The sequence below is a fragment of the Nycticebus coucang genome, chromosome 1 (genome assembly GCF_027406575.1).
Source record: "Nycticebus coucang isolate mNycCou1 chromosome 1, mNycCou1.pri, whole genome shotgun sequence".
NCBI lineage: Eukaryota > Metazoa > Chordata > Mammalia > Primates > Lorisidae > Nycticebus > Nycticebus coucang.
This window is the reverse complement of record NC_069780.1, coordinates 195,340,512-195,366,261: the sequence shown is the minus strand read 5'-3', so window position 1 is coordinate 195,366,261 and position 25,750 is coordinate 195,340,512. Positions and strand designations below refer to the sequence as shown.

Here is a 25,750-nt window from a genome sequence, read left to right as displayed (position 1 = left end):
AAGGCTGAAACAGGAACCCCACCCCCAACTGCTCTATCTCAGAGGGTAGGCTCTATTCCCAAGGATACCAGGGAGGGGCCAGCCCCCATGGGAAGGAGCACCTCAACACAAGCTCCCTTCTTCACAGCACAGTCCTGGGTGGGGTAGAGCGGCCAGAACCTCCCAGTGGTGCCTGGCCAGGTGTGGGCAGCCCCACCTTGGGCACAGAGCCAGGAGTGGCAGGTGCTGGTGCCGTCCCCTTGTGCCAGTGTGGGGTGGGGCTGTCAGTCCAAGATGGTTGTGAAATCCATGGTCAGGGCCGGGTCAGCTGTAACTTCCAGGGTGGCCAGTGTGGCCTCAGGGAGTTTCTCCTGCACTTGCTCCTGGGCTGGAAGACATGAGCAAGGTCAGACTCTGGTGAGGCCAGGTGGCAGGTGGGTCTGAGCGCCATGTGGCCCAGGCAGAGGAGCCCCGTGAAGGAACACAGACCCTTCCATGTCAGGAAGCAGCGGGGGGCACATGTGGGGGACTGTGGACAGACAGGAGGAGCTGAGGACCCTGTGCTGTCACAGGACAGATATCTGAAGGTGTGCAAGTCAAGGATCAGAGACTTTCCAAGGGTGGGGAGATACCCCGAGATGCGAGCCACGGAGTCAGGAAGTGAGGGGCCCTCCCAGGCCCCCACTGTAGCCAAGGTGAGAAGCAGGGGCTGTGGTCTAGGGACACCCGCACCCAGTCACCTGGGGCCGCCCGTGTGAGCTCCTGGCGCCCACACATGGCGGTGTCAGACCTCAGCAGCAGCCTCTGCTGCTTACTCAGGTGCGTCTCTGCCCCTTACCTGTCCTGAGAGCCCCCAGGAGACACTTATAGGTGATGCGGTGATGAGCCAGCTTGCGCAGGAAGGCTTGTTGGCAGAGCCACTGCACAGCCTCAGAGGGAAGCAGGCCGGAGGCACCCTTGCCCCCCAGTGACATCCCTGGGGGAGGAAATGGAGGCTGATGACCCTTCCTGGCCCCTGCTCAGCTCTCCTCTAGGGGATGCCTTGGTGCTGTTGATGTCCTGACAGCCTGGCCCAGGAACGGGAGGCAACTGTGCCTCTGGTCCTGCCTCGACACAAGCATCGTTGAGACTCTAGTGACTGAGATGCTTCCTACAACTCCCCAGGAGAAATTCCGGCAAAATGGGAGTAACTAAAGAAAAAGTAAAGTCCAACACACTCAGTACCCTGGAGATGCCACAGGGCTTGAACTCAGACTGACCAAAAAGATCCGTCACGTGGATGAGACACCTTGAGCCAGAGGACAGTGGCCCACAGCAGAGGCTCCATTGAGGCCGCGGGTGGCTTCTCGCTCCCGAGATGGCGGGGAGGCCCCCTGAGCCCTGGGCCTGGGTTTGTGTGGAGGCCACAAAGCACCACAGCGAAGAGGCACGATCCCCTTCAGGACACACAGGAGGAGGCCCCACCCTGCACCCCCCACAGCTCAAGGGTCGTGTAGGGGGGACAATTGGCAGCTCTGGCTGCCTCCCGGGACAGTCCGCCCCCAGCACAGTGAGAGTGCTGAGATGAGGCTTCCACCATCAGTTCACCAGTCAAGCTGCTCCTAGATGTGGGGATTTGCTAAGCCCGATCTCCTAAGGCTCCTGACACTGAGCACAAGGAAGGGACCTACTCCTGCCCAGGGTTGGCAGGGTGTGTTCCCGGCACCCCGGGCGCTGGTGGCCCTCTCTGACCCTCAGATCTGTGAGCACCGTGTGTGGTCCAGTGGCCACACCTGGCCCCTGCCCATACCTGTGTTCTTGGCTTTCAGGATGGAGTAGCAGCAAGAGGCTGTGTCAGAGATGATCTGCAGGAAAAACACAGGGTTCTTCCGGACTTGCTGGCTGAATGGCAGCTGGAGCACACAGGCATGGAACCTGGGCACGGGTGTCAGGAGAGGACGGTCTGGTCAGAATGGCTCCCATGAACATATCTGTGCACCCCCCCACCCGTGCACGCACACAACATGTGACTAGCTCCTCACCAGTGCCCAGCCTCACCAGCCACTGAGCTCGTCTAGAGTGACAAGGGGCATCGATCAAGCCTGCGGCTGATTCTGCCCTGCAATAATACCCTGCAGGTGGGAAGTATTTACCCCACTTGCAAACGAGGAAAGTCAGGCCTGGAAATGTTTTCTAAACACACGCAACACACCTCAGGTCCTGGGGATGGAGGTCAGGGACATGCTACTGACTCAGGAGGGAAATGCCTTGTGTGAACAAAGAATCCACTCACGGCCAGTGGGAAAACAGCCACTTGAGAGTGGTCTGGGGGTACCCAGGCCCCAGAGACCCAGTAAGACCGTGCCCCTGGTGCCATGCAACTCAGCCCCACTCATCTGCCTGTGAAGTGAGTGTCTAGTTTCCCACTCTCCACTCCTGCCTCTAAGGGAATGTGGGGTTCTCAGACCTCCTACGGGCCTGACGCTTCCATATGTGGACGTGGACAACATTCAGTCCCAAGATGGGGCGGCCAGTGGCCTCTGCGTCTGTGGTGTCAGGGCTGTGCCAGCCCCAACCAAGGAGCTACCAAGGCAGGAAGAGATGGGCAGCCCCCTGAACCCAGGTTCTGTAGGGGCCTCAGACTGAGGGATCCTGAGAGGAGGATGTAGGTGAGGTCGAGGTAAACTCAGGAGCAGCAGCAGGTGACCTATGGCTACCAGGGACCTGCAAAAGGCTGTCCAGCCCAAGCCTGAGAACACTGAGCCTGGGAGCACCAACACTGGGAGCACCTATCCTGGAAGCTCCAAGCCTGGGAGCATCAACACTGAGAGCTCCGAGCCTGGGAGCACCAACACTGAGAGCTCCGAGCCTGGGAGCACCAACACTGAGAGCTCTGAGACTGGGAGCACCAACACTGAGAGCTCTGAGCTGGGAGCACCAACACTGAGAGCTCCGAGCCTGGGAGCACTGAGCCTGGGAGCACCAACACTGAGAGCTCCAAGCCTGGGAGCTCCGAGCCTGGGAGCACCAATACTGAGAGCTCTGAGCCTGGGAGCATCAAGCCTGGGAGCACTGAGCCTGGGAGCACCAACACTGAGAGCTCTGAGCCTGGGAGCACCAATACTGAGAGCTCTGAGCCTGGGAGCACCAAGCCTGGGAGCTCCGAGCCTGGGAGCACCAACACTGAGAGCTCTGAGCCTGGGAGCACCAACACTGAGAGCTCTGAGCCTGGGAGCACCAACACTGAGAGCTCTGAGCCTGGGAGCACCAACACTGAGAGCTCTGAGCCTGGGAACATCATCTGCCTGAGTTCATCACACAGCTGGACTTGTGGGGTGAAGTCACTTTGTTATAGCCACCTCCACCCCTTGGCTGTGCCTATGTCGGGCACCCCCGTGTCACCCTCTCAATGTGTTTTCACGTAGCTAGGGAAAGGCTGTCACAGGAGAAGTCCAACCGCAAAGAGGCAGACAAGAGGGGGAGGACACCCTGAGCTGGGCAAGCTGCGGCAGCTGCACCGTGGCACTGGCCCTGGCCTGATAAGAGGCACCATGTGGTCAGACTTGTCTGTGGTGTGACATTGTGGTAAGAGCTCTTCTGGCAGCCATGACAAGAACCCATGCCTGGTGCAGATGGCCCCCTTGGCTGCCTCAACATAGCCCTGACTCAGACCAGAGGCTGGTGCAGTGCTGGCTGCCCCAACCACAGGCGGAGGCGGACCAGCCCCTTGTCCCATGATAAAGTCATGGCAAGCTGGCCCCTCCCTGAGCTGCATGGTTCGGGTCATAAGTCACAGAAGGCAAAGTCCTACACTGTGTGCCTGCAGCTTGGGGAGGAGGCCTGGTTAAGGAGTGACAGTGTCTGGCTTCCTAGGGGACACAGGCTGCCTAAGGTGCCCATGTCCCCATCTGAGGATGCTGCATGAGCCTCACACAGTGACCACCAGCCCAGTTTCTCCTTCCAGGTAGGGGCCAAGGAGTGTGTCAGAATCACCATCAGGCCTGAGCACAGAGATGGCTGAGCTGACCTGGGAGCCCTGCCCTGCTGCCCCCCTGCTAGGGTAGGGGGATGGCGCTATGCACCTGTGACCACTTTGCTTACTCTGTCTGGGGTCCCAAACCTGCAAAGGCACTGCCATCCCACTGTCCACCCAGGAGGCCCCTGAGCCTTACTCTAAACATCTCTGGACAGTTCTCACACCCCCAGGACGACCCCACAGGCCAGGGTCAGCACTTGGGGATGCAGGAGTCAGAGGCCACCTCTGCTGGCACCCCCACCTATGGACCAAGACAGGCAGCTCCCACGCAGTGACGAGAACATGGAACTATGCAAAGGAGACAAGCAGACGTTGCTTTCTCCTATGCCTGGGTGGACCCAGGCCAGGCTGCTCTGCCTTCCCAGCCCTGTGCCTCCCCTCCTGGTCACCTGTGGGCCTGCAGCAGGAGGATCTTGTACACGTTTATGCAAACTGTCTGGAGACTATTCACCTGGAGTCACCAAGAGAAACAGAAATATCAGAAACTTCTATGGGATTCCACATTTTCACTGTTTTATCATCTAGTCAAATGAAATAAGGAAGAGGGACATTGTGATGAGACACCATCTTTCACCCCAGGGACAACAAGCAGGAAGGAGCAAGGCCAGTGCCACCCCTGGCCCAGCCAGTCCCTGAAGAATGCTTCCTCAGGGGCCACAGCCCCACAAAGAAGGTGCCAACCTGGGAAAGACAGGTGGGGATTGTCAGTACACAAGTGCCACTGCACAGGCATATGTACCTCTCAGGAATGCACACATACTGCACACATGTATGCACACCGCATGCAGGCGCATGCACCCACTCCCTCATATGCACCACATGTGCACACACCCGCTCCCTCATGCACACCGCACATGCACACACCTCCCTCATGCACACTGCACATGCATCCATGTGCCTGCCACGGCTGGGCATGCATTCACACATGGCACACACACCTCTGTGGGCGTGCACACTCACGTGCACATCAGCATCTGTATGTGCCCCCACATGCGTGTCCATACACTCACCCACACTAATAGAACCGCCAACCCCTAAGCCCTGAGGCATGATGTTCAGGCCAGAGCCTCCTGAACTCTGCACTGGCCACCACCAGCCCGCTTACCTGCAAGTCCAGAAAGAGGCTGTGACACTTCAGCCGCAGGACCCTGAAAAGTTTGCGACGCATGCTCCTGCCAGCCTTGAAGCCGGGACTGAAGGTGAGGCTGGCTCTGACGGAGGTCCGGGCATAACTGAGACAGAAGGCAGGTGTCAGACCCACATGCCCCCCAAGGCAGCTCTAGAACCTCCCAGGTGTGCGCTACAGGATGCCCTCTCCGTGGGTGTGGCTTGCTCCACACACCTTCAGGGTTCAGCGCGTGCCCATGCATGAGTGGGACCCCTGCACGATGCACACAACCAGGACATAGTGACCCAGTCCCCATGCACATTCACTCATTGTGTGTTTTAACAAAATGTGCACAGGATTCAGCCCGGAGCCGTAATGCCACAACAAACCACAAGGTCACCAGCCCTGAGCTTCCAGAGCAGATGGTACCTTTCCCCAGGTCACTGTGATTCAAGTACAGAGAATCAACTTGTATGTGAATCTTGGGAAGGGGAGGACCAGGCAGCACTGGCTAAACCAGGTGCCTACCTTCGCGGCCACGGAGAAAGGCAGCCCCCAAAGCTGGGGAGGAGCAGCTGCTGCCACACTCCCACATGGCCAGCCACAGACAGATGGCCATGGTACACAGCCCACACCCTGGGGTGTACCCTTTCCTATCTGGCTTCTGAACACTTTTAGGTCATAGTGAATTTTGTTTTTTGTTACAAGTCATGGAGAGCACAAGGGTTTGAGTGGCAGAGCGGGGTCTCTTCTTTGATACCTAACATCTGTCAGCTGCTATTACTTGCTATGGCAGGACACGCCACCCAGAGCACCTGAAAACAAGAAGCATCTTTGGTGACGTCCTGGGTCATTTCATTTCTCCAGGACAGATTTCCAGGGGCTTGGTAAGACTTCATTCAAACAGGCTGTGTTCCAGAGAAGTCCTCCTGGAAGGCCCCAGCCTGAGTCCCACCCTCAGTGACAAGCCGGCAAGGAGGAGGGGGTTGTGTTTGACAACTGGGGACAGAACCTTTCTGAGTCTTCACCAAACACATCTGCCTTCCTTTAGAGCCCACCCACTCACCACTGCTCCAGCCTGCTCTGAGTCCGATCCGGGCATACAGTAAGGTGACAAGAGTGGCCACTGTATCTGCAGCCTTTCCTTCCTCTCCCCTTCACGATGCTGAGCCCTGACAATGCTGCACTCGGCACCTGCCGTGAGCCACTGCATGTGACCCTCAGAGGCAGCGATCACTTTCACTCCAGCACAGCAAAGTCTTGGTTTTATTTGCTCAGAACAACCTGCCGCCCTTTAATGAAGGGTCTGCCTGCCCTCACTGTCCTTCCCAACACCAATCAGTGAACAGTCACTTCCGTTTTCTTTGAGTCTTTTTGTTTTATTTTTGACATCATTGCTATTTGCATTTAACTTTTCTTCTACCTAGAATCTGTTCTGGTATATACTGTAAGGTAAAGATGCAACTTATTTTTATTTTTCTAGTTATAGTCTGAGAAAAAAACTAATCTCTTTCCTGTCAGCTGCACCACATGCCACATTAACTTTTGAAAGATGGAACCTCCGTGTTGTTTGGTGGTTCTATTAATTTTTACCACATTCTACTTTCTGGTTGTGTTTGACAACTGGGGACAGAACCTTTGTAGCGAACTAAAATCTGGTAAGAACTTCCCACCACATCACTTTTCTTAAGACGTTTCTTGGTCATTTTGCCAGTTTTCTTCTCCATACCCTTACAGTGGCTTGCCGTGCATTCTGTGCGGTCACTGAGAGTGTATCTGTACCACTGCCTGCAGCTGAGCTTCAGAGTCACCCTGCAAGTGGGCACCTGCTGACTGAGTGGCCTTTGGAAGCACAGAATGTTCCAGCATGAGCCACAATGATTCCCTGACCCTCATCTGTCCCGTGCCAGCCTCCGCCTGGTGTCAGGGCACTCTGCCTGTGCACAGAGGACATATTTTCCTCACTGCTTCGTCCGTAAATGAGTCATATTCACTAACGCTGTGCTAGGGGCTGAACCGGGTTGCCCATCCTCAGAGGCCACAGCTTGGTGGGGAACAGAACAAGCAGGCAGAGGGTTTGTGACCGACTGGTGTGGTCCGTGCCGTGGAGGTGCCAGGGCAGAGGTAGAAGTGAGCCCTGAAGGCAAGGGGCAGCTGGCAGCCCACTTAATCAGGAAACTACCCTGAGTCAGGGAGATTGGGAGTGGGATGGGCACAGAAAGGCGCTGGGCTTGTGGAAACAGGAAGCATGGACTGCAGGGCAGCATGGGGAGCTGAGGAGCTGGGGCACGGGATGTAGGAGGGCAGTGGTATCAGAGGCTGAGGTCGGGGCCAGGCTGGGTGCCTGAGCAGAGAGCATCTATCTGCACTGGCCTCTGCCCTCACAGAGCTAGTTCCTAAGAACCAAGTCCAGATCTGTACTGTTCAATTCATAATAAAGGATTCACCAGGCCAAAAAGAGGATGCCATCTTCCACCACTATTCCAGAATTTTTATATTTTTCATGCATAACAGAAAGAGCAAAAACTCTGCACCCCACAGCTGGGCTGTGAGCTCTCGTGGCTAGGGAAATGGGACCCTGGGGACCTCATGCAGAGATCTGCACACTCTATAGGCCTGGCTCTCTGAGAGCCATGATGAGGGACTCTTGACATCCAAGAGGCCACTGTGAGCATCAGAGCGAGTGTCCTCCCAGTAAAGAGACTCACACCCAACAGGGCCCGATGTCTCCGGCTTCAGATCCAGCTGTCCAGACAGCACACTGGTGGTCGACTGTGCCACACGACTGCCTCTCATCAAAGCAGCACAGAAAGCTGCTCACCTGGGGCTTCCCTCACCTTGTTCCCGCCCCCAGTGGGGAGAGGAGGCAGCCTGTGGCCTCTGACTCTTTGAGGTTAATAGCATCTGCCCCCACAGAAGTAGGAAAGGGCACAGGTCAACCACAGTGCCTCTGGCCAGGAAGGTGCATGACTCCTTGCCCACTAGGTACACCTACCTGGAGTAGTCACCGAACACCTCCAGGGTCTGGGTGTCCAGCAGCAAGCCACACCAGGGGAACAGGCAGTGGGCTGGCAGCTGGACAAAGGCTGCGCCGCTCAGGCTGTCGTCATCCACAGGGAAGTTCACCACCGTCTTCTGCAAGTTCACCATGCAGCCGTACTCGGGGACACCCCTGACCAGGGTCCTAAGGCAGAGGACCACATCACCAGGGCTGAGGGACCACAGCCTAAGAGGGCTCTGATACCCATGAATGCTCCTAGACGCCCCAGGCAGGTGGCCGGGGGCAGAGAGGATGCTGCCCCACCCTGCATGTGAGGGTGCCTATTGTGTTATGTGGTAGAGTGGAAAGTGGGTGGGCGCCAGGCTGGACCCTGGGGCTGTCAGGCCTGTATGAACATGGGGCCACAGTCCCCAGTTATCCAAACACTAATCTGTGTGTTGGGGTAGACCAAGACCTGGACCAAAAAATCCCCACTTCATCATCACCCTTCTCAGGACACCTGTCTTCTTCTCCCAGATGCACTAAAACTACCTTGCCGAATGCTGCAGATGCAGGAGGATCCTGTGCCCACACCGGCCTGCATCTGAGCTGGATGCTGCTGTGCCAGCAGCCTCACATGGGGAAGGCAATCCTTACCGCGTGGCAGGTGCATCCCACCAGAGCCTTCCTGGGGGGAGGGGCGTTCTCCCATAGACGGCGTTCACCCTGCCTGAGGCCAGCCCCAGGACTCCAGGTGTGTTCTGCCCCACTGACAGTTGCAGCTCTCCGCAGCAGGCCTCTTCCTACATCTGAACATGCACCCCCACCTCCCACTGGCCCAGGACTTTTCCTGCCCAAGGCCCTCAGAGCACAGCTGCCTCCAGAACTTTCCACACAGAAGCAATGATCGTTGCCCTGTCCTATCCAACAGCCACTGGCCACATGTGACTCCTGAGTGTTTCAGACCTGGCTAGTGCTGATTACCTGGATTTGTCCTCATTTAATTTTAATGAATTTAAATTTGTATGGTCCTCTGGGCTTAAGTGTAGGAAAGGAATTCTCATAACCCTGACAAGGGTGCAGCCATTTTTGAAAACAAGCAATCCCCTGCCCCAAACCCCTGGAGTGCCTCAAGGCTACGTTCCTGGAAACAACCTACTCATATCTTGGCCATTATTAGGGAGACACCCACACCTTGACCCTAAGGTTTGGCCCACACCCCCACCCGCACTGGAGAAGAGCCCTGGGCTCTTCTGGACTCACTGCCTGTTCCAGCCGTACAGAAGTGGCTAATAAAGCCTTTTGCTGTGTGGGAGTGGAGCTGACATCTGGTGGGTTCCCATTCTGCTCTTCCCCTCTATTAGTCTTTCCCTATCCTTGGACTGACCTCATCTGACTTCCTGCTGACCGCCGCCGGCTCTGTGACAGCCTCCCATTGAGGAGCTGCATTGGGTACTCAGCCCCCAGAGGCAAGTGGAGCTTAGGCCAGGTCCGGGGGGTCCTGCTGGGCAGGTGTGGGCGGGGCATCCAGGAAGATTTGCATCTCAGACAGTCCAGCTGCCAAGCAAGCCACTTGGAAGCTGCCTCTCAAATAGCAACGTTTCTTTTGAGAGTTCAATGATAAATTTCACCATTTCTCCGCCCTGGACATATCACACTTTCTAATGCAAACCCAGAGACTCTGTTGGCGCCCCGAGAGGGCCCAGGTCCTTCGGATCACTGCTCTAAGCCAAGGACCCCTGGACTTGATGTGGGGATGGGCATGTTCATAGTGAAATCATTGGAAAATTCTTAATGTGTAGGTTTTCAAGAAAAACGAAAATCTCTCTCCTGCTTCTTTCTCCTGCCAGCAGGCCCCCTCTCCCTTTGTGGATTTGTTTCTACCAACTATTGAGAAACCTAACAGATCAAAAGGAAATGTGAATTCTTTCTCTTTACATTTCCCTAGCTCCTTTGTCTTTTAGAATTTATTCCTTCAAGCCTCAAATGAGTCCTGAGTGTCCCTGAAGAGGAACAGTCACTGCTAAGGATTGGAAATACCAGGAAAGCGCGTCTTCACAACACCTTGTGAACTCTGCTGCAGGTACCTCCCGCTTAAATTCAGCTACCTGCTGGCTCTCAAGCTGCCCTTCTTCCTTTCTTTGGAACGCCTCCATCTCCCCGCGTGCTCTCTCTCCCTCTTTTTCAACCCCTCTCCCCTCACTCCAATATAAAATAAATTTATACTTTCATGTCCCAATCTTGGCCAAGAAAAATTCCTTTCTCATCCTACACTGAGCAGCCTTTTCCCCCACACTTATCACCTAGTTTTAATTACAGCCGCAAAAACCAACTTTGGACCAGCCCCCCATGCATTCCCCATACCTCAGATGCCAGCATTTATGGAGTCTGAGTTCCCAGCCTCCCCCAAAGACCCTTAAGGAGCTACTCACAGTGGAAGCTGTGGGCCAGCTCCCAGGGTGTCCAGCTCTACCAGGTGCCAAGCCCAGCCTCTCAGCCTGTGAGGGACAGGAGCCCCAGGGAGGAAGCCACTCCCAGGCACAGCGCTCTGGGGCCCCACTCAGGGCCTGGAGACCTCCTGTGTAGCGGTCACTTGCCACTAGCACATCCCACATGCACATGACTTGTGAGAGTCTCCACGGAATGGGCCCCCAGCCGTGGTGCCTCCCTCTCCCAAAGGCACTGCCAGGTCAGACACCTCTGCTATGCAGACCCAGCCCTGACAGAGACCTCAGAGCATAGGACGGTGCCTTTCATGGTGACACTGCCTGGGTGGGAGAACATGAGCTTGGGAAGCACTACCACCGGCTCGTCCATCACGCACAGGCCACAGAGCCCCCCGCACGGGAGTAGTCAAGGACCCTTACTTGAGAAAGGCTTTTGCCTGGGTCAGGTGAGGGGTCACCAGCAGGAAATCATCAACCAAGCGCAGCAGCAGCCTGTGGGGTAAGCACCGGGAATGTGTTACACATTATATTTGCTTTCACAGAGAACCTGTGAGGATTGAATGTCCAGGTTATTTACATATTTGACAGGGGCAAGAACAAAGTAATTCTCCAAGTCATCTAAACAAGAAATATAAGTTTCTAACAGAAACGCTCTCCCCATTTGGCTGAGAAAGAAATTCATCATTAGCAAACAAGCACTGGGGTCTGTGGCCCCACTGGCTGGGATGAGAGCAAAGGCAGACACCTGAGGAAATGGTGGGAAACCGAGGCTCAGCGAGGTGCAATTCCAAGCCACCTGCTGCCCCTTCCTGGGCACGCTATGCTCCTTAGCTCTGCCTGGGCAAGTGGGGCACAGCATGCTGCCTGGTCTCAGTGCCTGTTGTCTAGCACTGTCCCAGAGGGCTGATCTATGTGCTGGCGGCTGGAGGACCCTCCCCTGGTGGTGAAGCTCAGTTTTTTTCTTTTATACAAAGGCACTTTAAACTGGAATGTGAACCTTAATTAAGAAAGCTTCATCACTGTGGTTTTGCTCTAATTGAAACTACGCTTTTAGATACCCAAGAAAAAAAAACCCAGACATCAAATAAATGGCTGTGTGAGGCCAGTGTGCGTGTGGCACCTCTCAGTGCTGCGCTGTTACAATGAAAGTTCACGGAGTGTCACACAACGCAGGTTGGCCCGATGCTCAGGAGCTGTGCTGATTGCACTAAGGCCAGGCCCTGGCTCAGTGGGATCATGACAGGCCAGGGGCCATGTGGGGCCACCACTCACACAGCCATCTCCCTGAGGCCTCAAGGAGTTGCCAGGTGGACATGAAGGGCTTGGGCACCCTTTGGCGTGTCACTCAGACACCTGTCCCATGGCACAGTCAGGGCACACACGGTTCCACTGAGGCTGCAATGTGAGGAAGAGCATATGGCCCTGTCTGGTTCTTTAGGACAAAATGTTGTTAACATTTGGAGTCCCAGAAACACTTAAAGAGCCAAGAGTGAATCGATCCCCAAAACCAAGTCCTTGTGGCAAGCAGAGGCGGAAGCTCACCCGTCCTGCCGCAGCCCGGGGAACAGCTTGTTCTCCATGTCGCCGTAGCACAGGCTGCAGAGAAGCGTGGACAGCACAGAGCCCTGTGGGATGCCCTGAGGCTGGGCGAAGTACCTGTGGGCAAGACGTGGTCAGGGGTAGCCTGCCCGCCATCACGCATGCACCCGTGCACTCACACAGATGCACACACAGCAACACCTGGACTGTGCCCCAAATTAAGGGCCAGCTAGCCCCGTTCTCCAGGCTACCATTGTGACTGCAGATGGTCTAATATACATAAAGTTGTAAGTGTGATCATGTGCTTGTTCTCTGATTCATTAATTTTTTTAAATTTTAAGTAAGAAGTTCATTTAAACCACCAGACACTTGAACTGAAAGGAACACTTGTCTGGGACTCAGTGACTCTGAGGTGGTGTGTCCACACTGTGGACAGCTGGCCCACGTGCGGTCAGGGCCTTCCCTCGGCGTGACAATGATACTCATGGAAACGCTCTGATCAGAGCAGCTCCTGGGACATGAAGGTGGGAGCAGCAAGCGTGGCCTCTGTGCTCTCAGCCATTCAGGACTCCTCCCGGAGGGCTCAGCCACTCTGGAGATGGGATTTATGCTATTTCTGGGAAGCGGAGCGGGTGGTCACTATAATATAAAGAGGCCCTACTCTCTGGTGCATCCTGCTGTTATTCCAGATGATTGTGGCTTTAACGCACAGAGACAAATGCACCCACCCAGGAGGCGGCAGGGGATGTGGTGTAAGCCCCGGGGACTCACTTTGCCCTTAGCTTTTGAAGCCACATGAGCTCTGAAGAGGTTTTTTTTAATTCAGAGGCTGAACTGGGCTATGGTGGGACTTGAGCTTTGGGCCTGTCCGTGTCCTGGGGCCGGAGATGGACAGGCCTCCTCATGTCCAGGTGGCCTCCCCAAGGAAGGTGGGAGCCTGGCCACTTGGCCTCCAACATGTGGGATTACCTATCTTAATAAAATTCACAACCAGGCAAAGAGCGTGGTGACTTCTCTAGGTGAGGGGACTCTGCCTCAACCTGGGAGCCATGCACACACATGCACAGGTGTGTGCCTGTCCAGTCACCCTGCTGCCCACCTGCAGCTTATGCCTTCCAAGGGTCTATCTCTCCATATTTCCAACTGTATTTTAGTTAATAACAAAATAATGTAAGTGGTTACTTGTAACCTAATAATAGTAACTAAGTTATATATATATATATATATTTAGGCAGAGTCTCACTCTGTCACCCTGGGTCGAGTGCTGTGGTGTCACAGCTCACAGCAACCTCAAACTCCTGGGTTCAAAGGATCCTCCTACCTCAGACCCCTGAGTAGCTGGGACTACAGGTACCTGCCACAACGCCCAGCTAGTTTTTCTATTTTAAGTAGAGACAGGGTCTCACTCTTGCTCAGACTGGCCTCAAACCCTGCGCTCAAGTGATCCGCCCACCTTGGCCTCCCAGGGTGCTGGGATTACAGGTGTGACCCACCATGACAGGATGACTTACATTTTTTAATGAAAACTTCTAAAGCTTGGTACATGGATGTGTGCATCTGCTGAGAATGTGCCCACCGAGAGATTCCCACGTCCAAACTTGCCCTTTAGTGACCACGGGGGGAGCCTGAGTCCTTCCAGCACTGTCTCATCTGACATGTGCTGGGGCCAGGCGTGGACAGAGGCCAGAAGGTGCCTGCTTTTGCTGCAGTGATTTAGCAAGGTTACCCGCAGGCACTCAAACGCCAGAGCAGGTGACATGGCTGGGAGGTAGGTACTGCCTGGTTGCCAGCACAGGAGTGAGAGAGTACAGATTGTGGGGAACCTGTGCCTCTGGCCACCAAGGCTGCACAGGGAGACTGGAAACAGATACGGGCGAGAAGACTTCCCTAGCGCATGTGTCTCTCTGCCTAGTGGATGTGACTCTCTCCCCTAGGGGAAGTGACTCTCTCATGCAGCAGAGGTGACTCACCAGCCCACGTGACTCTCTCCTGTAGCACAAGACTCCCTCCAGCACACATGCTCTCCATTAGCACATGACATGCAGGTGCTCGGCTGTAGCAACCCAGCACTCACAGACCAAGGGCTCAAATACTCCCTAGTCATGCCCGACCCCATCTGTGCAGGCTGACCTGCCGGCCAGTGACCTCTGCCACCTCGAAACTGGACGGAGTCTGGTCTTGAAGAAGCCGCCTGCTGAATGTCGACTCACCTGCGCCCGACTCTGACGACGTTGTTCCTCACAAAGAGCAGGAAGAGGTCAAAGAGGCTGCTGCCCGCCTCATTCAATGAGGAGCTCTGGAGAGCAAATGGGGACATGAGACACTGGAGTGACCCAGCAGGTGTGAGGACAGCCAGGCACGAGGCCGCCTGGGCAGAGCCTTATGCCCCTTCTGGGGCAGGTTTTCATGGTAAAGTGAAGGCTGGGCTGGAGTCCAAAGCCCCTGTCAGTGGGTGTGTGTCCACAGACACATGCTGGTGGGACCCAGCTGGCTCAATGCTAAACATCCTCTGAGCCACCTGTGCATCTAGCCAGGTCAGACACACGCAGCCATCCACCTGGCCTCCTGAACCAGGCCTGGGTCCTGGCAGGTGATGCTGTTATCACTCAGGTGTGCAACTGTCCCCTAAGACTGGAAAGTGCACAAAACAAGGACCCACAACAGCCACAGAGGTGTGTGAGCAGAGGAACCGCTGATGCCTGGGCTGAGGGAAACAGTCTGTGCTCAGAAGGTAAGTGACTTTTATCCTCAATGGCAGGTCAAAGGAGTTTACAGGTCAAATCCAATTTGTCCTCCTAAAGGAGGTGATGTGTGTTCCTCTAACGTCAGCCAAACTCACAGAGTGGCTAGAGAGCAGGACAGAACCATGAGCGGCAGCAAAGAGCGGAGACGTGGCTGCCTGCAGCAGCAGCCCGGCCTGGTGTGGGCGAGCTTCAGGACATGGTGGGGATTGCTCCCCGACAACTGTCACAAACCCCACCTGTGGCTCCCCTCCCACAAAAAGCACTCTGTCAGTGATGAGACATGTGACCCTCCTGTCAGGTGTGAACCCCCCGTGGGGCAGCCCCAGGGACCTGCTCAATGACCACGGCGTCCCTCAGTGAGCTGGTCGCCTGCAGGTGCTCCACAAACTGTCGCAGGTATGGCTTGAGGTCCTCAACGGTGGAGACCTGGCGGCAGAGGAGAAAGTGAGCAGTGAATGCAGCCATCCTTGGTCACAAACTGGGCATGCACTTCTTCTAATCTAGTTGCTGACAGGGGAAGTCGCTGATGGGAACGGCGCCTGGAAAGTCAACTGTGAAGCCTAGTCTGGGAAACTTGGGTAGAAGTACAGGATGGAGGGACTACAAGGAAGCTGGGACTACACTGTAGCCCTTCTGCAGGCCGCTGCCACACCTGGCCCTACCCACAGCCAAGCCCAAGCATGCTGACCACTCCTGGCTTCCTGATACACTGTGTGGCCATGGCACGCAGAGCCCGGAGAGCATGGGAGGCAGCCCCACAGCTTCCCACCCTCCCAGGCCTGCTGCTCACCTCGGGACCGAGACCCTGTACCCAAAGGGGACACCAAGGCAGAACGCTGAGGCTCACCACAAGGACCTCCAGCTCAAGAGAGTTTAAGACGCGCACCTGACTTCCACCGCATTCCCAGGCCCTGTGAGTTTGCATAGTGCCACGGGCTAAAATCCCAAAGCGTGACTGAACTACCAGAACTAACCTGGGAAACAGTAAAGGATGATATGTAGAAAATTCCTCCATTTTTTATAACTATGCAATAAGCAAGACACTTCTCAGTATCCTCTGGGTTAATAAAAGTCATAATAAAAATTAGCAAATACTTTGAACTGAAAAAAACCCACAATTTATCCAAATTCATGATATTGCTGAAGCAGTTCTTTAGAAATCTGTAACCTTAAATGCTTATTTAGAAAAGTTCAAATATCCGTAACCAAAGTTTGCACCTCAAGCAGCTAGAAAAAGAATACATTAAACCTAAAAGAAAATATGAGAAATTAAAAGAGAAGAAATCAATCAAATAGGAAACAAATAGTAGAGAAAATCAAACAACTCAATATAGCTCTTTGAAAAGACTAATAAAATGAAAAATCTCTAAGACTGACCTAGGAAAAGAAAATGGAGATTGTCGATACAAAGACATAAAAAGGGGTGTCACCCCAGAGCTCACAGAATCGAGAGAAAACTGACCCACGATTCACTCACAGGGAAATTCTAGCAACAAGAACGCAGCTGGGTACGGGGAGTCCTGCCCGACAGCTGTGCACAGGGGACTGACAGGACAGCACAGAGCAGAGCGCGGGCGTCATTTACACAAGAGCTCTTGTGATTCGGGGAAAGCAATGAGGGGTGTCAGCGCAACTCCACACCTGTACGGAGGAAACAGATAACCTTGACCTTAAATCATGCACAAAAATTAGTCCCAAATGGACCTAGACATGAAAGCTGAGACAGTCAGTGTTGTTCTAAAAGGAAGAGCGTCCTGACGGCCTTGGGGTACGCAGGTGTCTCCAGCAGAACAGTTTTAGCCATAAACAATGATAAAGTGGACTTTGTTAAAATTAAAGACCTTTCAAAAGTGAGGCACAGACTGCAAAGACATTCATGGCACATGTGTCTGGTGACAAGCTTGTCCTGGTAACATATAAAGAACTCCCACAAGTCACTAACAAAAGGTAGATGGCCCCAATATCAAACAGGAAGTGGCTGGCCCCAGCAGTGAGTCCACAAAGAAGACAGCCACAGCATGACATACAAGAGGCGCCCGACATGCCACATCATCAGGAAAGCCCCCGAGATGGCTTGGACACCCACCAGACTGGTCACAACCAGAGAGCTGACACCACCCATGTTGTGAGGACCTCAACTGGCCCGTGCATGTGTCGCGGGAGGGAACACAGCTGCACGGCCACTCTGGACCTGCGCTGGCAGTGCACTGGGACTGAACAAGCATCTTGCCACTGGCAACCCCACCCAGGAGAGGGTTCTGCTCACCAAAACACACAACACACTGAGGACAGGTCCCAGCCCACAAACCCCAACCATGGCATGAAGGACGAATCTGTGTGGTGCCTTCATACACAATGCTGCCATGAGAGGACACAGCTAAATCTCAAGATGCCCAAAGCCACTTCCCATCTGACGGCACACGATGGTGACTGATGGTGCAAGTCACTGCAGTGAAGGTCAGAGCTGGCGGTGGTGTGGGGTGGCCGCTTTGCGTGGGGCATGGGGGCATTTCTGGCCCTGGATACCAGCACCTGCATGCAGGTGTGGCCAGCAGGAGTCTAGGAGAGTGCAACTGAGTGGTACACTAGGTCTGCACATGATGCCTGCACAGGCCCCCACAGAAGAGAAATACATCCCAGTGGGCTTTCCCGGGTGCCAACCCCCCAGGCTCAGGCTCTGGGGGATCCCTTCCACCTCCCCAGTGGCAGCTGTGCTTTGTGGGGTCAAGTCCCCAAGCGGCTGCACGCTAATGTCCCTTGGTCAGGAGCCCTACCTGAAGGGTTCTTTCTGGCCTTGCTAAGGCCGCAGGCCCTGTCACCACCCTTCCTCACACAGCCAAAGGGCATCTTCAACCTCTGGGCACACAAAGGTGTGGCCCGGGGCCCCTGAGGGAGGTGGCCAGGGGATGTACAGCTCAGCTGCCACCAGGACCTGTCACCAGCACCTGTCCTCACCCACCCAAACCTGGCTTGTAATCCCCCAGGCCCAGCCCTATGATGGGACAGGGGCATTGGCCCCTGGGAGAGAGGACCCCAAATGCAAAACTCACCAAACCACGCACAAGTGTGTGACCACGGCAGGGGGCCCTCCCAGCAGAGGAAGCTCCACTCAGCACCCCACGGAGAAAGAACCCATCATGCCACAGACACGTCTGCGTCACAGATACACATGGTTCACAGACACACCCACACCACACACGTGTGACACATACATCTGTCACAGATGTGCCTAAATCACAGAAGCACTTGGATCAGACACATCTGGACATGGACACACATGCATCCTGGACATGTCCGGGTCACGGGCCCACCAAGAGCCTTACATGTGTCTTAAAGGACTTGCGGACAAGTCCGTCGGCAGTCCTCCGGACCACAGCGTACCGGCGCACACAGTATGTGTTCTCCTGCGGCTTGATCACACTGGCGATCACCTCCACGAGCCTGGCCTGGGGGATGGTGTCGTAGGCCCCCACCACGTCCACCTGTGTGGCAGCAGCAGGCAACGCTGGGCACAGTGCTCATGCCTCAGTGGCCCTGTGGTACCTGCAGCCCCGTCCACAGCCTCACCCCCGCCATGGGGCTCTGGCTGACCGGCCCCTGTAGCCTTGGTCCTAAGGACCCAGGGTGGGATGGGCCTTTCTTCCTGACCCATAGGACGGAGGCCCCAGGCTCATGTCCAGGTGCTTGGCTCCTTCTGGAAGAGGAACGGGCATCCAAGGGGGTCCTCCCTGAGGACAGGAGCCCCAAGAGTTGGGGTGCAGAGCTGGAGAGCCCATGTGCTGCAGGGAAGGGTCAAAGTCTCCGCCCAGGAGCCAGGTGTGCTGACGGCTCCCCCAGGAATACCACCCTCTGCCAACACGTGGGCACCTGAAGCAGGGCTGACCTGGCATGGTCCGCAGCACCCGGCTGGTGCGTGAACAAGCTGTTGTGGGGCCCACCTTGACAAAGTGCAGTGCAGGTGCCACATTCTGGGCCCGCACACGCAGTGCGAAGGCCCGCCAAGCCCTGTAGATGTCATCTAGGCCCAACACGGAGGCCCCCAGGAGGCCAGGGCGCCGCGTCCGCTCATAGTTCAGCACACTGAACAGGGTCTTGATGCTGGTGCTGAAGCGCTGAGCCTGGGTGGGGAGCACGAGAGAAGGTCAAAGAGGGGCCCCAGCACCCTGTGCACAGCCTACGCCAGGCCCAGAGTCTCAGGGGACCCACCCAGTGCCCATGCTTGGCTGCACGCATGGTCCTCATGTGATCCCTGCCTACCCCGCTCAGAGGCACTGGTGGAGGGGTCAGAGCTGTTAGCAACTTGGCGACACCCTGAGGCCAAGCCTAGGGTCCCAGAGCTGGGCAAGCTGGCGGTGGCAGCGCGGTTGCAGCCTGTCCTCTCTGCCCTGGTGTGTGGAGGCAGGTGGCGCCATAGCACTGGTGCAAGACTGCCTGGCCACAGCACCTCAAGGCTCTGCTGCGTCCTTGCCCCAACCAGCTGCTCCCTGGGGCTCTGGTGCCCAGCCCCACCCTTCCTGGGTCCACCCCACACATGGCTCTTATGGATGCAGGGACCACTGGCTCCTGGCCCCCTCACTGTACCCACCCACGACTCAGGGTGTGCTGTGCCTTCCTCCAGCCCCTCGTCCTAAAGACACCAAATGTGGCAGATCCCCTAAAGTGGAAATGAAACAGAAGCATGGTCACCCTTGTCTCTCTGCGGGACGTTCTGGTGCCCACGATGTAATCCATATTCACGATTGGCCGCAGCCCACTGGGCTTGGGGATGAAGCGCAGTTTGGATGCGGGCAGGGCCGGCCCGGCTTCCTGACGCTGCCTGAGCTCTGCTCCCGACAGCTCGCGCAGCTTTACCCTCTCCTGGTGCTGCCTGTGACAGAGCCCAACACAAACATGGGTCCCGCAGGAAGGGTGGTGCCTGGGCTGGGTTCCAATGCAAGGCTGAGCCTAGGGCCTCACGGGGCCCTTGCATGTGCCGCACTAGCCTCTTGGGGACCCACACCAGGCAGAACAGGCTGCAGGACCGAGACCCTAGCAGGAAGGCCAAGTCCCTTCAGCTGCAGAGGGCAGGGAGGCTGCTCAGGGCAGTCAGCGAGGGTCAGAATCTGCTCCCCAAAGCACCCACGGGGTTCCAGCACTCAGCTGCCACAGGCCCAGGTCGGGCTCGGCCACAGTAAGCAGGTGGAAGCGGGGCGTGTTTGGGTGGGGATGGGAGTGCCCAGAGCCCACAGAGGCGGGGTAAGGCAGGGATATGGTTTACAGTCACAGAAACACCTTCTGCTTCAGGGTCCCAGAGGCCTCCTGGCCCAACCCTGCCTGTGCAGGTGAGGAGCCAGGGGACTCCAGGGAGCCGGGGCCTGGGAAGGCACCCCTGGGGGTGCCCAGGCAGGGCGACACGGCCTGAAAAGCACCTGCTGGTGGGGATGCTCGGCACTTCCGTCAAGAGAGCACGATTAGCCAGAAGATGCAGCTGGAGCTGGTACCTGACCCCAATGCTCTGCAACTGGCTCCAGATGCTCTTCCGGTAGAAAAGGAGCCTGTTCTTCTGAAACGTGGTCTCCGTGACGTAGAAGAACGACCTGAGCAGCTCCACCACATACACACCCATCAGCCAGAGCAGGAGCGTGGCCAGGACTCCCTCCCTCAGACGGTGCTCGGTGGCCGGAATGCAGCAGCCCCCTGGAACGAGAAGGACACCAAGTGCCCACAGTTCACATGGTCTTCACTGCCCAGCACAACAGCCACCAGGTGGCTCTGACCAAGAGGGCGGCATGTGGGGCCCACATGTCAGATCCTGGGGATGTGGCACAGAAGTGTGTGTAAAGTATCAGGTTAACCATGCTTCTACCAGGATGTCTTGAAATGATAATATTTTGGACATATTAGGCTTTAATAAAATGCATTACTAAGGTAATTACACCTTTTCTTTTTTACTTCCATATCATAAATTTAACTACCACACACGTGGCTCATGTTTATTTCTACAGGACGATGGAGGTGTGGTTCCACCGCGGTCCACAAGCAGGCAGGGAAAGCAGCACTAGGGCGTGCGATTGTAGCACACGGTCGCAGGCTCATGGCCATGGAACAGCCTGGCTTTCCAGGCCCAACAGCAGCTGCCGTCATATGCTAAGGAGCACGTGGGGCTCTGCACATGTACCACAGGCCAAGAGGACTGTCCCCCTTGTGGTGCTCTGCACTGCCACCTGTACGCTACAAGAAGAGGTTCACAGATGTTGCTGAGCGGCACAAGGCGCCACAGACACAACCAGGTTTACCCCCAATAGCCCACATGAAGGAAACTTGTAAAGAGACGGCCCTGGAGGGTAGGTCTGAGGTAGAGGCAGAATGAAAAGCTAACCAGACAGGGAAAAGTGGTGGGGGGTTGACATTGAACACCACAAACAGCAGCGACCATGTTCACCTTGTGAGAGTCTCACCTGCTGAGAGACCCACACCTGACCTCCCGGGGAAGAGAATGGCACGGTGTCGAAGGGGTGATTCAGTTAAAATATGCTAAGACCCACAAGCTGCTCAGAAGGGTAGGGGTATTTTAAACTTCGTTAAAACACGTTAAAGTAATGATAATGTGGTTTTTAAACTTTTTTAACCACACATATTATATGAAAAATAAAGCACCTGATGTCTGCTAAGAGGTGGAAACACATTTTTAACACAAAGATTGAAGAAGAAGAGCCCAGAGGAAGGCAACAACAGGGGCCTGCTGAAAAGAGGTACGGTAAGGGCTATCAGGTTGTCAGTTAGGCAGCGACTATCAGACTGGATTGAAAATAAAGGAAAAATTCACCTGGATGCTTTAATAAGACACACAGAAACTGTAAGAATATTGAAAAGTTGAAAACAAAAGTTAAAGGTGGAAAACAGATGCAGCAGGCACACAGTGACAGAAAGCAGGCCCAGCCCAGCGGAGAGCAGTTAGAACGGGCCGGGGTAAAGGGTTACCAGGGACATGGGGTCCTGGTAACAGAGGGTATACCTCGAGGAGGATGAACTTCTGGGAAGTGCCTGGCAAGCTTCCCACCTAATGTGGCAGCCCAGCGACAGGATTTCTAGTAGACAAAAGACACTTATGAAAACTGCCCAGAAACCAGGTTACAAAACAAGCCTCCACCATTTCAAGTCATTGTTTTTATATTAACCACTACAGGCAGGCACCCGCTGTCCTGGGTGCCTGCCTGGGAGGCTGAGGCTACTTGGGAGGCTGAGGCGGGAGATGACATGGGCCCAGGAGTTTGAGGCCACAGTGAGCTATGACAATGCCACTATACTCCAGCCCAGGTGACAGGGGTAGACTCCATCCCCCCCACCAAACAAAACAAAAATTGAAATAACCTATACATTTGGAAATAAAGGATGTTCAAATAACTCACTGATCAAAGAAGAAATCATAGAATAAGTTGGAAAATACAAGTGACATCAAGATCATTTCACATGAAAATACAGGGTGCAGCTAAGGTATTCTTGGAAATGTGCAGTTATAAAAGGACAACAGTGAACCAAGAGAAGCAAGAAGGGTGGGTGTGAACATCAGAGAGGTTAGCAAAATTCATCACAGAGACCCGACAGAGAAGGCCGACAAGGCCCCATGGAGATGCCGAAACTCCACTGCCAAGGTCCAAGGGGTTCCCAGAGCAGAGCACGGACATCTCAACCTGTGGTTTAGGGAAAGTGATTGTGCAGCCAGATGTAGGATCCAACAGAAGGGGTGACCAGAGGCAGCCCCAGCCTAGGTGTCCAGAGTAAGATGACTAGGGGCTACCACCCAAAGGGGACCTAAGGGAGAAAGTGAACAAATGAGGTGGCGAAGGCACCTCTCACCATGGGCACAAATACAGACAGCCCCTCAGTCTACCCTTTGGCTGGGCAGGACCAGGGTGGAGCCTGGCTGCACAGAGGCAGTTGGGGCCGTGCTAAAGACCATGCCGGGCAGGCAGGGAGACGAAGGCCCACAGAGGCCTGTACCCTGGTAGAAAAGGGGAAGGAAATGTGGCCAAAAAGAGCATTTAGAGACCAAAACCACATCCTGGGCCTCTGATCCAGCACTGGGACACCGGTGTGGCCACAGCTACAGAAGAGCAAAAGGCCAGAGGCACGCTCAAGTGAGTGGGGCAGGAGGCCTAAGTGAGTGGCAGGGCAGGACTGGCTGATGCACTTGGTGAGAAGTCTTCAAGTTCTACCTGTGCTGTAGCGTGCGACAGGTAGCTGCTGCCCAACGATACAGACTCAGAGTCATGCAAGATGGGTAAGTCCTAGCACCCCGCTGCAAACTCTGGGCTGAGCTAAGAACTCTGCATGGTACCCACAGGGCAAGTGATGCTATACCACAATAAAATTGAGAAGGCCGCCTAGACAGACTGCAGGACAGATGCTCCCACAGAATCCAGGCACTTCCCTCCCACACCCAGCAAGAGGGGTCTCATGCCCATTTCTATCAGTAGGGCACTGTGTTCCTAACAAACCTTGAAGTTGAAGCCGCACCCCAGTATCATGTGCCGCTATGGACCCCCCACTCCCACCGTCATTGCAGTGGCCCCAGCCCTGGAACCTGCCTATGTGGCAGAGCATGGCTGTGGGTGTGCGGGTTTGTGCAAACCAAATGGAGGGAGAGGGCAGAGGCAGAGAACAGATGGAATTGCCCCCAGTGAGGCCAAGGCACACGTAGCAGCCAGGGCACCCATGTATCCGACCCCTGGCGCCTGGTCCTGGGAGGCCACCAGCTCACCTGGGCTCCTGCGCAGCCAGGCACAGTCCTGAACTTTCATCCTCCAGGTGAGCTCCTGCCGGGAGAGCCTGGCACGCTTCCCCAGAGAAACGAACTTCTTTGTGTTCCTCAAGAACCTGCGCTCATTGTGCCTGGAGCCCCAGAGGCGGGCGGGCACCACGCGGCGCAGGCAGGCGCGCAGGAACATGTACACCTGCCAGGGGCTGCTGTGCTGGCGGAGCAGCTGCACCAGGCACCTCCGGCCCGCATCCTCCTCGGTGGCGCACACACCTGCAGTCGTGGTGGCCACAGCCCGCAGTGGGCAGTGCGTCCTGAGGAGCGCGCTGTAGGGGCACCGCGCATGGTTTCCAAGCAGCTCGCGGAACAGAGGCCGCATCTGCCAGTAGCGCGGGGGCAGGCGACGCCACCTGCGGGACAACCCTGCCCGCCGCGGTGTCGGGCCTAGGAAGATGCGCTCTATGAGTGTCCTGGCACCGGCCAGGCTGGGCCGCAGGGAGCTGAGCAGGAAGGAGGGGCGCAGCCGCTCCTTGTCGCCAGAGCAGTAGAGGAAGTGGCTGGTCTCCGCGTACATTCCGGGATGCGGCGCGCCTGGAAGCTGCGGTGACTGCGGCGGGGGCGGAAGGCCCACCTGGCACGCGCGGCCCACTGGTGGACAGGAGCGACATGTCTCAGATCGATCGCTAGTGGAAGACGTGGCTTCCATGGTGGCTCTGCTGGGTGCCACAGCACGGGGATTGCTGTCACTCGGCCCAGGCACACTGTCCGGATAGGACTGGGTCGCCTGCCCGTCACGCCCTCGTCCCAGCTCACAGGCCGGTTCACACCTGGGCCTCTTGGCTGAGGGAGGACTTCCGCCAGCACTGCCCGGACGCCGCCTCGCACCACCATCTGGCAGACGCAAAGCTACGCCGGCCTCTCCGTTACTGCGGTTCCAGGAGTGGTGTGTAGATCCTGGCCCCGTTCGCGTCTCGCCCGCGCGACGCGTGGGTCGACTTCTGGGGGACTCGGCAGGCTTGGCCTCGCTGGCGGCACAGAGCTCATACAGAGGCGGCCCGCACACCTGGTAGGCGCAGCTCGGAGCCACCAGCAGGTAGAGCGCGCAGTGCGCCAGCAGGTGAACCAGCACGTCGTCCCCTACGCGGCGCAGCAGCAGCCCCCACGCGCCACTCCCGCGCAGCGTCTCAGTCACCGTGTTGGGCAAGTAGCTGCGCACGCTGGTCGTGAAGGCCACGGGAGGCCCGCCGCGGGCTCCGTCCAGCAGCGCGAAGCCGAAGGCCAGCACGTTCCTGGAGCCGCGCTCACAGAGCCTCTGCACTACCCTGGCCACCAGCTCCTTCAGGCAGGACACCTGCAGGGGGGAGGGGTTACAAGTCGCCGCGCAAGGTGTCAGGGAGCCCGGGGCGCACTGCTCCGCGTTCCGCCTAGATCCCGCGGCCGGACCCTCGCCCCACACAACACGGATCCCCGGGCGACCCACTTGGCGGAAGGAGGAGCCGGAAGGCGGCGGCCGCGCGCCCCAGGGCACGCACACCAGGCACTGGGCCACCAGCGAGCGGAAGGCCACCGGGTCCCCGCGCTGCACGAGCCGCCGGCCCGCGGGCCCCAGGCGCCGCACGAAGGTCGCTAGCGGCAGCACCTCGCGGTAGCGGCTGCGCAGCAGCTTGCGGACAGCCCTGCAGCGGGGCGCGCGCGGCATGGCTGGGCCGGTGCCCGCCACGTGCCGGGGCCGCGGGCACAGATACCGCAGGCACCACACCCTCGGTCCCGCCTAAGCGTCCGCGCCGCAGAGGGAGGTCGGCCGGGGCGGGCCCGCGGGAGGAAGGGGCGGGGCTGGAGGGGATTGGGAGGCTGGGACCCGGAAAGGGCCGGGGCCGCGGGCCGGGCCTAGAGCCGAGGAGGGGTCGCGACGCGGCAGGGGCGGAGTCTGCCCAGAGGGGCGGGGCTGCACGAAGGGGCGGGGTGGTCGCTGGCGGCCGGGAGCCTGCGCTCAGCTGGCCTCTGGGCCCCAAGGGCCCCTGCGGAGCCCATTGTTTGTGCCTGATGCCAGATGCCAACAGGGGTCCAGGAGCCCAGACCGCGTAGCTGCTCGGGGTGGGCCCGCGCGGTGCGACCCCTCCCAGGGTGCAGGGGCACAGCTGGGGTCGCACAATCGAGAGAGGCTGAATCAATCAAGGCTCCGGGGTAATCCAAGGGAAGGA

General features: G+C 56.6%; 1 protein-coding gene across 2 annotated transcripts; it reads right to left on the bottom strand.

The window, feature by feature from the left end:
• Window positions 1-230: 230 nt before the first annotated feature.
• On the bottom strand, window positions 231-25,314 carry TERT (telomerase reverse transcriptase). 2 transcript variants are annotated; one of them, XM_053593464.1, is made up of 16 exons: window positions 25,030-25,314; window positions 23,553-24,900; window positions 20,293-20,488; window positions 19,499-19,679; window positions 18,751-18,930; window positions 18,136-18,294; window positions 15,143-15,238; window positions 14,279-14,364; window positions 12,072-12,185; window positions 10,950-11,021; window positions 8,098-8,286; window positions 5,100-5,226; window positions 4,384-4,445; window positions 1,769-1,893; window positions 818-955; window positions 231-367 (listed from the first exon to the last, which is right to left on the bottom strand). In XM_053593464.1, the coding sequence occupies exons 1-16, from the start codon at window positions 25,246-25,248 to the stop codon at window positions 264-266; spliced, it is 3,396 nt and encodes a 1,131-aa protein (XP_053449439.1). In that variant the 5' UTR covers window positions 25,249-25,314; the 3' UTR covers window positions 231-263. The 2 variants fall into 2 exon arrangements, with proteins under 2 accessions (XP_053449439.1, XP_053449430.1); XM_053593455.1 differs by having other exon boundaries at window positions 23,553-25,314.
• Between the last annotated feature and the right edge of the window lie 436 nt (window positions 25,315-25,750).